Here is a 12,881-nt window from a genome sequence, read left to right on the forward strand (position 1 = left end):
ATATATATATATGTGTGTGATAAAATACACAAATACTCAAATAAAATGACAAAACAATTTTAGAAAGGGCCAAATAAAGAACAGTATACCGGTTAAAATTTGAAAATTAGATTAAAAGCATCTTACAATTAGTAGTAAAAAAAATGAATAAGTCATGCAATTTCTTACTTGTTACATCTTTATCAATCAACAACGTGTGAGGTATACCATTTTTTTCCCCTTCCTCTTAAAGGATTAATTTACTGAAAGAAAGAGGGAGAAAAAAATAAAATAAAACCGAACTGAAAGTAAAACGAAAACTGGTCTGTTCAAAAATTTATCTACGATCGCTTCTTGTTTGACATTTTGTCAACGCTCGGAATTTCGTCGACGAGGAGCTGGAAGAGGGGGGAGGGGAATTGATTCCAAAACCGGTTGTGATAAATAAGAAAAGTATATATATAGATATTTATATATATATACTATCATTTTCTGTAATTATTTTATTTTTATTCTCAGTTTATTTTCTTCTCTTTATTTTTTTAAAGGAAATTATTTATACATTCTTTTATATAGCATTACGCTAAATTTTTTCCCTTAGATTTATGAAATTTTCCACGGATGTATTTTAATTCCGCACATAAGAAAAATGTATAAGCATGATTTAAATAGCCTTAAATTTTATATACAATGTTGAAGTGATTAAATTTAGTTAAATATTAAATTTAGAATTCATTCACACACTGGAAACACTTTGCCAAATAATTTATAACTCAAAAGTAGTATTTTCAAATTTCTTTTTGTTGTTATATAATTAAAAAAAAAAGTTTGATAAAATTGTTTGATTTCCCTCGTAGATGTCAGTTTTTTCCTCATCATTGCTACGGATTTATCCGACAAGTGACAAAAATTTTGTCAAGGAATATTTTCCGGAGAAAATTTATCAAACTCTTCTGCCTTGTTAAGCTATTACTATTTGTTTAAGGATAGTGTTTTCAAGAATCCACCATCCCTGGGAAATTTTAACCGAATTTCAATCTGTTGCAAAAGATATTATCTTACTGAATCTACACAATAGTCAAATTGAATCTATACATTATTTTTATTTTCCAATATTGGTTGCTAAGTAATGAACTTGTCTCGGTTAAAAAAAAATTTATACACCGTGGAGTGTTCTTTCGTGAGAAGTGTTTGATAAAATTCTTTGACTTTTTTCCGGTCTGTAACAGATTTTCTCCCACCGCTCATTAGCAATGGATTTTTAAGAAGATAAATTTTCCTAAAACATTGAACAGTGTCTTCCGAATACTTGTTATTTCATTGATTATTATTCCTAGATTTATTATTTTCTATAATTTTGCTCTAGATATACGTATATCACCATAAACTAGCACAAGAGTAAAAGATTAGAAATTAATTGGAATATGGGGATTATGTTATCTATGACATTTATTAAAATTAATTTCATCTCAGGTAGTAATAAACGTTATTATAGTTTATTCACTTTTATATAGTTTATTTACCTTCATATAGTTTATTAACTTTTACCTAGTTTATTTAACTTTAACAGGTGATCAGAAAATCCACATCATGGGCTAGAACAATTCATATTCATGTTTTTGTTCCTTTGATTAAAATACTTTTAAATATGCTTTTGTTTAGAGTCCCTATAAATAGATTCAGATCAACCACACTTTTAATGTTGCAGAATAGGACTTCTGCTGATTTGATTGTATCAACCAAACTCAGGGTAAACTCTAACTACATCTGAAAAATGTTTTGTAAGCAATATCTTTTCCGAGTATTATCGAATCTGCATAATGGTCAAAAGTAACATTGAAATTTCGAACCGTAATTTAGCTTGCGTCATGCCCTTCCTACTCATTTTACCCTATGGATACCCTAAAGAAACTTTTTTCAATTTCATACATAAAATCTGTTTACTGTGATTTTACTATGCAACACCTTTTCTCCTTTATAACCCGTTGACCTACCCCAAATTGTTATAAAATATGTATAAAGCGGGATGTTAATAGGTCATTTTCATATGGTTCTTGTAACATCACCAACCCTGAAGCTCCGTTTGGAAAAACTATGCACTGTAAAAAATGGATACTCAAATTACAAGAAATTTTCTTAGTTTTTGATGAAACCATTTCCAGGTACATGCTACGAGCGAACATTTCATCAAAGTGGCAAAATAACTGTCATCACTTCTTCGAAAAAGCAAATTTTGTCAAAAGTACAGAATTATTTCGTCATTCTAGTTTCGATCATCCAGTTTTTATTCTAGTGTCGTCATTCCTACGAGGTATATTCTCCCATAATGCACTGGGATGAGGTTTTCAATTGAAGAAATAATTTAATACATTTGAGAGTTTGCATATCACAGTTCATGCGATTTCGCGACGAATTAATTTTCAAAGGTGACGACATATAGCTGAAGGATTGCTGAATCATCAAAAGTAAGAGTTTTCTGCGAGTGTGAAATTATGAAAGTTTTAAAATCACTGTATTTATAAATTTTAATTACACCAATGGAGCAGGGTAGCAGGGATAGCAATGGGGAATCACTTAGAATAGGCGGTGTTTTAAAGACTGCATAACAATTACATTACACTTGCAATCAAGTCAACAACTATCTATATAAAAGACTTAAAAAAACAACAACACTTTTTCCCCCAATGCACAACAACTAAAGCAACTAATTACAAAGATTATATTGTAAAAAGTAAAAGTAACAGATGGGAAAGTTACATTTCATATTGCTTTTGAAAAAAATTGCTTAAAGAATTTTATCCTGATGCCTTAAGTAGTCAACCCACTTAAAATTTTGTGAAGCATTACACTCCTTTTTTTGTCTCATATTATTTTATTAATTTCATCTATAAATTTTAAACGTTTTTTAAATGATTATTAGTTGTTTGGGTAAAATTAAAAAAATAAAGAGATAGTCTAAAAGTGTTATTTTTTCGCAGGTTTCAAAACCCTAGTCATAAGAGCTGTTTATCCTGGGCACCTCACTGGAGTGGCCACTTGTAGGTCGGCCAGGAGGAGGTGCTGCAGCCTTTGGAGCCTACACGACGATGCCCCATAAAGGTAGACATTATTTCCTTTTAAATTTTCAAACAAATCCCATTTTTTTATAATTTTATTTTTATTTTTTTGCAAATCTTACAGCGGTAGATTTAAAAGTTTTTGCTAGGAAAACCTTTTAATTTTTATATACATATATTAATTTTACTTATTTTTGCAATTTACTGGGGATTTTTCCGATAAAAGGGAATTTAGTGTCTTACGAAAGCATTGTTCCTACACTATGTCCTTACGTAAGCTTTGCTCATACCTGATAAAAACATAATTAAGCACACCACAAATCCCCTTATGTACTTATACTATATTTGAACTGTTCTTTAGAGGGAAGTTTTAATGTACATTTCTATTTCATAGCTTGCAAATAAATTTATCCTTTAGACAATAAACTTATACATAGCTTGCAAATAAATTTATGAATTTAGCAAATAAATTTAGCCTTCAAGCCCCCGTTTTGTCTGTCATGAGATTGACTGATTAGCCCTCTCAACTATAATATGTATTCAGCAGCAAGGAGCAAAGTGGCTTCATTAGGTTAGCCAATTTCCTAGTGTAAAATTATGGCTTTTTAACCATATTAGGTAAAAACAGTTAATAAATGATTTTTCGCACAGTTAACGGTTTGAATGGCTTGTTATTTATGGTTATTTGACTGTTTTGTTTGAATATGTTAAAATAACACTTAAGTAAATTGATATTTTATCATTTTCTCGGAGAAATTTCTGACAGTGTAGAATGTTTTTTTCTTCTTCTTCTTTCGAATGCCACTTACATGTAATTACACAAAATATACAGATGGGAAAAAATCGTAATAACAAGAGCTTTTTAAATTAACTGAATTTATAAAGCAAATAATAATTGTTAAAAAGATATTTCTTTATAGTTAATGTCTGCATGCGCTAAGCCTATCAGCTTATCTGAACTTCACCTTACTTTAATAAGCTATCATTAAATATTTTTATAATAAATGAAAGTATCTCAGACAAGATGACTATGAATTTTTGAGGACAATGAGGATTTTTGATGACTATGAATTTTTGAGATGACAAAATATAAAAATCTAACCACGTATATGGTTTGCTTAATATAATTTCCATCGCAATGCTTATTAAAAAATTAAGTAAGGTGTTTCAAAAGGAAATTACAGCATATATCATTATTATAGCAATTTTTTTAAAATTTTTTTTCCAAGAATATAATTGACATTTCTTACTTACAACTTAGCAAACTTAGTTGTAATAACTAAAAGCTATAGAAAATTAAGTTAGGGAGTAATAATTATACGCAATATAGCTTAAAATTTTACAGCCAGAATGATTCGTTTTCAAATGGCTTTTTACCATCATGCATTTAAAGAAAATTAAAGGCGGTAGATATTATTAACTATCTTTGCATTAGCAGCATTGGAATAATATAATTTATGCTAACTGTATTTACTTATAATAACGACTATGCAATTACATTAAGTTTTCAAAAACTAATTTAATCTGTTTTGAAACCTATCTGGTTAACTCTGAAACAGTTGTCGAATGTGTGGAGATTAGGACCTCTTGAAACAATATCAAGGTCCATCGGCCAGCACAATATTAGGGCCTTGATATTGTAAATGATTTAGTAAACCTCAGGTGAAAATGTAAGTTGGTTACAGTGTATAGAAAATAAACGATTCTGTAGAAACTAAATGTTGTTTACAACGCTTGGAGCGTGAACCCATATCTTATCTAAGATTCAGAACAAGAAGGAAATATAATTGACGTGTCCCTACTTTTGTTTATTTTTATTTTTTTACACTCCCATCTCAAATGGTACATCATCAATCAAAAACTACTAAAACGTTGACGTATGGACCATGGGTATTATCATTCAATCAATCTGCAGAGTTTATAAGCGCATGTCTTTACTTTTATTCTGCGAAACTTAATAATTATATATAGTGTTATATTCCTTTTTTTATGTATAAATTATTAAAGTTAGAATTTATTCAAAGTAATGAACTAAGAACTCAATGCTTTCTTGATAGCGGTAGTATTCGTAAAGATCAAACCATACAAAATTCCCCTCTTCCCCAAGTAAGGAAAAAATTGCTTAAATGGAAATAGTAATTCTTTTGATAACTTTATAATTAAACATTCTTTTATACAATTTATTTTCTGTGTTACTATTGTACGTTTCTTTAAAATGAAAGAAACACTCAGTGTGGAGAAAAAAAAACAGTAATGCTACTTTTAAATGTTACTTTTAAATTAATGATAAAGCATTAAAAATATACGATGAAGAGGAAAATAACGTAATGATCATCAAAAAGTTGATTTTTTTGATAATGGGTTGACTGATAAGGGGATTTTATTTATTCATTATCTTCGATGTGTTATTTTAATAACGATGATGAAGAAAATAAATTCAGGTAGGTCTGTCCAGATAGTAGTGCATTTGAGTCTATAAATAGTTTTGAGTCTACGAGTACTTTTTAAGTATTTTAACTTGAATATTATTAGTACTTGACTCAATGAAATCATTATAGTGCTTCAAGTGTATGGTTATTATGGGGCAAAGAATTCTGGCATCTTATTAAATTAAGAGTTGTGGGAGGAATTCGGGCATTTACACAATACACATTTGGTGGCATCACTTTACGACCACCATTATATCGGTATTCTAAAAATATAATCAGTTTTTAATACTTTTAATTAATAGTTAATCAACATAGAAACAAACTATATCATAATTTAAATGTAATAAGGATGAACAAATCCTTTCAATAACAGAATTGGTAGTATTTTTTTTTTTTTTTTTTTTTTTTTTTTTTTTTTTTTTTTTTTTTTTTTTTTACTTTGCAATAACGGAATAGGTTGTGAATTTTCCAACCCGGTGAATTTGGTTGCCATCGCTTCACCCAAAGCTGTACTTGATAAATATTTTTGTTTCTATTTATATACTGTCGTCTACTGGTTTTGAATCTATTAAGAAATTTTTTTTAACCTCTATAGTCTTACGCTGTTCTTTGGTTTGAAATAGACTATAGCCATCCATTAACTTGTTTCAATCTTATGCCTTCAGGTGACTTGGGTAACTGATGAGGTCAGATAATCGAGTTCTATTGCATTCAATGTTGCATCATTATCTTTTAATGTTCAATCGATCTATTAAATATTTGACACAAACCAGATTTTTCTTTAATTCGACACAATATTTGATCTGCTTTGCAATTTTAATTGTTTACAAGCTACTTGTATTGTTTAAATAATATACGTTTAGTAATTTTTCAATTAGAGATATTTTGAATATTTTTTATTCTTTTGCAGGCCACAGTGGCATCAACCAGCTGGGCGGCGTGTATGTAAACGGTCGGCCACTGCCAGATTCCACACGTCAAAAGATTGTGGAACTGGCGCATAGTGGCGCTCGACCTTGTGATATATCTCGAATTCTCCAGGTTTCCAATGGCTGCGTCTCCAAGATCCTTGGCCGATATTACGAGACAGGCTCGATCAAACCCAGAGCGATCGGGGGTAGTAAACCCCGGGTGGCTACACCTCATGTGGTCGCCAAAATCGCCGATTACAAGAGAGAGTGTCCATCTATATTTGCTTGGGAGATCAGAGATAGGTTACTGTCGGAAGGGGTCTGCAATAATGATAATATACCTAGCGTAAGTCAATTATTTTAAATGTTTAGTATCATTGTTATAATTATTGTTATTATAGCTATGAAATTAACTAAAATTCTCCAGGGTACTTTTTTTTTTAAATTCATACAAAATTGATGAGTTAATTGGACAAACTAGTTGAATACATTTTTAAAAATACTTAGATTTTTGGAATGAAGAACATGTAACCGTCATCTATAATAACATGAAGTTATTTTATCTTCCAAGCTTTTGAATAGAACAATTTTAGGGGAAGTAGAAACATTTCTAAACATTCTAAAATATTTTTTTTCAAATTAACTCTGAACATTTTCTTTTAATTAGTTATCCAATTTCTAACTTTATTCTAAATATCGAGTGTCCTAAAAATGATCGACGATTTGAAAGATGATTTAAAATAAAAAAAGAAAGCAACAAGAAATGTAAATACTTAATAATCTGTACTTTACTGTAATTCAGTAATGTTCAAAAGTCTGTAATGTCACTGTGTTTCTTAAGTACTGTAAGGTTCAAAAACTGCATTGATATCCTGTGAAACCGGTTAATTTAATTAAAAATGCACAATACTGTTTACAACAAGTTGATTCCTCTGAAGGGATCATGAGAAAAAAAAGCTCCGTAATTTATCCACCAGAACGCTCTCGATATGATGCTTTCTTCAGAAATTGGAGGTGATTTATTGAAGATACGATTTATGCAATTATCTTCTAAAACATATAAGTGATAATTTTTCTCGATAAGCCAAGTGATAAGCCACGAAGTGATCTAGCAATTTTTAGATTGTAATGTGATTTGATAGATCGATCTACCACGTTGAAGGTTTCAACCGAACCGATTTTCCAATTTCTAAGACCAAAAAAAGTAAATTAACAAATAAAGTTGATTACGAAGTCTGGAAGACAGCTCATAAAGTCACACTTGAACTTCGTAGCCCAAAACTTCATGTCCCCTTAACATTTTATTAATTACTACATTTACAATAGTTTAAAAATGTAAAATCACAATTCTTATTATACTATTAAACTATTGTTTTGGATTACACATGGTCTACTTATTCACTTACAAATGCACAATATTTTTGAAAGTGGTACGAGTTAGAAAGAAGTTGGTACGAATTTGGCATCAGGTTTCCTAAACCATACCACATTCAGACACTGCGGAAAAAATTAATTTTCCTAACTTACTACACAAATATTATTACAAAAAAAAAAAAATTATATGCATCTGAAGGACTGCATTTTATCAATGAAATATTTCAAATGCAATTGTCAGTGATCTGTGACTGATGAAAATTCAAATATGAAAAATGGTACGATTCAGGCATCTTTCCTCTAAATTTGCTGCGTTCTACTCCAAAAACGATGTAATTTATTTTCGCAAAATGACAAAATTAGTAATAAATTTCGACAATGCCTTTTCGCCTTGCTCACTAGTGAAAACATAAAACAATGTTTTCGAAATAACCAACAGTGTCAGCAACAACGTGGCACAGCCTGAAGACAAAATTTCCAGGCGCCTTTGCTATTTCAATTGAATATGTCTGAATAGCAAAAAACATTTTCTTAACACCATGAATTAATTTTCTTTGTAATGACTTGCTTGTTATCAGCTTTTTTTTAAATCTTTCTATTAATAATCTCTCTATTAATATTTAAATTAATATTAATAATAGGAAATTACACTTTTATGGCATTGCTACATAGCCGGCGTTACGGTGAATTGATAGTCTAGTGTTACAGCCTTCGTAAAGTATAATTCAAATTCAAATTATGAACATACTTTCAAAGGGGCCGTTCCAATATTACGTGAGAGTCTAATAGAGATAGGGGTTTTGATAATTTGTTTATTTTTGCTGAATAGGTGGGAATAGGGGTATCAGCAATGCTTCGTAAGACATTAAAATCACCTTATTTTCCAAATTTTCTTAAAATGAAAAAAGGGGAAAGCAAAAAATATGCATAAAAATTTCAAATTTATAAAAGTCGAATTTGGTAGAAAATATTGGGAAAGAATTTCATCGAAGAGTTTTAGAGGTCAACAGTTTCGAACATAAAATAAAAATACAAATTATTCCTAAAAAATATTCTATATTCAAAATTTTAAGAAATGAATTAAAATATACATTTCGTTTCACGCAAAGTAGATTACTACAGTAAAAGTCAATGTTTAAGCAAAAAACTTGGGGGGGGGGGTCCCGAGTTCCTTATGTAAACATAGAAAGGGTTTTAATATCTTCTTATTTTTGCTGAGAAGGGAGGGGGGAGAAATCAAAAACAACCAAAAATATACTTACGTAAAATTTAAATAGCGCAAAAAATTTACGCTCTGATATCGATTTCTAACAAACTAAAATTTATTAAATTCCTTAACAATAGATTTTGATGGCACAATTTAAAATTATTACTAATTTTTTTTTTACAAACAGGAGAATGAGATGTAAGAATGGAAAATAATATTTAACTCCATTTCATTTAAAAAAAAAAAAAAGAAAGAAAAAAAAACTCTCCTCATTAAGGTTATTTTTCTGATTCATTTCTCACTTTGTCTAAGATAGGTCATAAGTTCAAGCATCCACAACGCCCTATAAAGCCAATCTAGAGAAAGGGAAAATACATGCAAAATTAAAAGAATTAAAGGGTAAATTTTGGCTTGTATGCACCACTTAAAACACATCTGTAAAAAATTAGGTTAAAAACAACCTTTAATTGGGAAACTTCTCAGAATCTGTGAGCACAAACAAGAAATGAAAGAAACAGTTTTGCCCCTTCTGTGGTTGCTAAAATCACAAGACTTTAAGCTCTTCAAATATTAATTGCCTTTATTTTAAGTACTAAAATTATTTATTATTAAATACCTTAACCTGTAATGAGAGCAAATGATTGTATGGTCAGTGTGATAAAAGTTGAGCCTTCTAATAGAGTAAATGGAATATTTTAAAATGCGCAGTTTTTTTATAAAGATTAAAATATATTTTGTATTCAAGAAATTTATTTGATTGAATAAGACTTTGTTAAAGTTATTTTCTAGAAAACCCTAAATGGGAGAAATTGCACATTACTCTTTTAATTTTTTTCTTCTTTTGGGATGGTAAAATAAATAAAATAATAATAAAAAAAAAAACTATATGGGCAATTTTAACGTGATGTTAGGTTTCTATGTGTTTAATTTTTAAAATATACTTTTATTAAATATGTAAGAGAATAATTTTTCAGAAAATATATTTTTTTAAATTAAGAAAAAGTAAAATGGAAAACATTTTAAAAAAAAAAGAGAAAGAAATTTTCTGAAAACTGGGAAAGTAAGCGCGCAAACATTACGTAAGCACTGTAGTGAGTAAAGAGCTTTGATTTTTAGTGAGAGAGGGAAGAAAGAGTTCGAACAATTTTAAGAATATTAGAAAATTACTTAAAAATTATTTCAAAGTATTTATTACTTTTTAAATTCCTCAATGGCGGCATTTTTATTTATTTATTTATTAAAGAAGTGTACAACTTGTATAAAGCGATATCATTATAAGGGGACACTGTAAAAAAAATTCTTGATCAAATTACGGTATAAAGAACTTTGGGACATCATTCGTAAAATCCCTTTTACCGTAACTTTATTTTTACAGTAAAATATTATACCGTCCGTAATCTTTGCTGTATTTTTCTTTTTTTTTAATTAGCGGGTGTCAGTGATTTTCGGTAATTATTACTGTAAAAATTACACTATATCAGAATTTTTGTTCCAACAAGAAAGCTTTTCACGGTAAAAAGAGCAAGCATCCTGAGTGCTAGTACTTTTTGCCGGAATTTTTTACAGTGTAGGCCCAAATAAAAATAACAAAGGGGGAAATAGTCAAACTCAGTTATGTTGATTTGTCTAAAAAAATTAATAGAATATAATTATTCTAATTTTAAGAAAAAAATTGTAAATGTTGAACACTACAAATTAACTTGTCTAACTAACATTATTATTCTAGAATAAAAAATTTGAATAAAAATTCAGCTGTTTAAAATTCCACTACCTTTTATTCCCCTGTCATTCATTTTTTTTCTCTGAAACTTTGGAGCAACTGAAGCTGTCAGATTTCACGTCAAGAAATCTTTATTCTCGTCTTGTCAGCTGATTGTGACGGTCACTTTGCAGGGGCTTCACCCCAGCGTGATGTCTCCACAGGGACCCGATGTCGGTCCCGTTTGACGCCCCGGTGGGTCCCGCGCACAACTTTATCAATAAAGGTACTTTTCTCTCCTCTCATGGGGTGTGCGCAAATAAAAAAAGAAACTGATGCCGGGTGTTGATGGAGAACTTAAAAAGAATTTGTTTTCTTTTCATTACCAGTAACAGGGGTTGGCCTATTGGAGTTGCTGAAGCGATAAATTGTGCCGCACCACCTACATGCAGCTCTTTTCACAGTAAAGCATAGAAGTTTGGGGAAGACTGACAATTGCATTCAGTGACCATGATTATATTCAACGCTGGTGTTCCTCATTGATCCAATTCGAATATTCCGTTGTCACTAAATTTAATTTTTTTAAGCTAAAAATAAATTTAACAGACATTACATTTTTAACTCTACGTAATGCCCTATTGAGAAAAGTATCAATAAAAACGACACGGATTTCATTATTTCTGTGGATCTCAACTCTACGTAATGCCCTATTGAGAAAAGTATTAATAAAAATGACACGGATTTCATTATTTCTGTGGATCTCAACCATGTTTAACGACATAAATTTTATTATATCATTGTCGTTATATTTTGTAAATTTTTGTAAAAATTACGCTTTTTAATTCCACCAAAAAAAAGTTAGTTAAAACTTGGCAGTTTCGGCTTCTACGCATAAAATGCATGATGCAAATTAATAGGTTAAAAGTTTTTTTCTTCCATATTTTAAGCTATTGATTCACAAAATTGCCATTTCAAATTGTTTTTTCTTCCGGAATGTTTAGAATAAAATGTTTATTTTCCTTCCTCCGTTTTTTTTTCTTTTTTACTTTTCTATTGAAAGCCTTTAACAAATTTTTAAAAGAGGGGCTTGCAATAATTTTTAGTAGAGTACCCCTATGTTAAATCGCATTTGCCAGAGGATAAAAAAGAAAGAAAAAGGATTATCTAAACATACATGCATTGCATAGAAAGTCATTGTAGATAAATAATGAAAATAAATTAAAAATAAAAAACAGAAATAAATAAATTGTATCGTAATAATTGTAATAAATTAAATCGTTTTAAAAATATCAACAAAAATCATGCTTGCTTTTACTGTTGTTTTGCTCGCATGCAGTTCTTTGTATACAATCAAGGCTACTTCTTTTAAGTGCAAAAAAATTAATTTTCAGTGCTGAATTGCAAAAGGGAATACTGTAGGTGCCGATGCGATATTAAGAGGAGAATTACATTTCTATCACCATTTGAATTCTATTACCTTAATGATGCACGGACTTCATGGTCAGAGACCTGATCATGATGTCCGAAAGGGCACTAAATTAATAAATAAAATGAATAAAATTAATAATGAAGGAATATTGGGGACTACTGAATAATGTTTTTTTGTTCAAAGCAACGTTTGCATTAAAATAAAACATTTGATAAATCATTTTTACACTGGTAAAAATCTTCATTAAATAAATGACGATGTTAATAAATATTTGAAAAAAAAATGTTACTGACCGTAAATTTTAAGATTAATCGCAGGTACAGACTGCTGCCAGTAATTTTATCATAATTTTAAAATGAAAATTCTAACAGTGAATGTGCTATTTAGCGAAGGCTAGTGAATGTTTTGATGCTCATAGCAACTTTATGTCTTGCATTAAAATTGAAAATTTGATTAATCATTGTGACGTCGGCTAATATCATTGTGAAATAAATGACCTGGATAATATGTATGATGCTAAGAGTGTATCATGTAAATAATCAATATTAAAAGACTTAAGTCACTGATACATTCTTCTTAACACTCCTGTATTTGATGCGGGATTTGTTTACAGATCACTTCAAAGGGATATTTTCATTTTCCTGTCAAACAGACAAATGAACAAATATAAAAGATTACATCATCAGTATTTGCCATCTTGGTAAATATGCAACCAAATATTTGAGATCCCTATAGCAGAATGAATTTACTTAAAATAAAAGTTAATTAAATAAATGAAGTTGCATATTATGACAGCT

The 12,881-nt window shown here is 29.6% G+C and overlaps 1 protein-coding gene across 4 annotated transcripts in view; it reads left to right on the forward strand.

Annotated features, from left to right (window-relative positions):
- Nucleotides 1-12,881, forward strand: part of LOC107441893 (paired box protein Pax-6) — an 85,699-nt gene that overhangs the window by 37,040 nt on the left and 35,778 nt on the right. For all 4 annotated transcript variants that reach the window (XM_043042665.2, XM_043042667.2, XM_043042666.2 and 1 more), the window contains exons 2-3: nt 2,958-3,078; nt 6,375-6,721. In XM_043042665.2, coding sequence (XP_042898599.1) covers nt 3,066-3,078; nt 6,375-6,721 — 360 coding nt within the window. In that variant the 5' untranslated portion in view covers nt 2,958-3,065. The remainder of the gene's footprint in view (nt 1-2,957; nt 3,079-6,374; nt 6,722-12,881) is intronic.

Source organism: Parasteatoda tepidariorum, chromosome 2 (assembly GCF_043381705.1).
Source record: "Parasteatoda tepidariorum isolate YZ-2023 chromosome 2, CAS_Ptep_4.0, whole genome shotgun sequence".
NCBI lineage: Eukaryota > Metazoa > Arthropoda > Arachnida > Araneae > Theridiidae > Parasteatoda > Parasteatoda tepidariorum.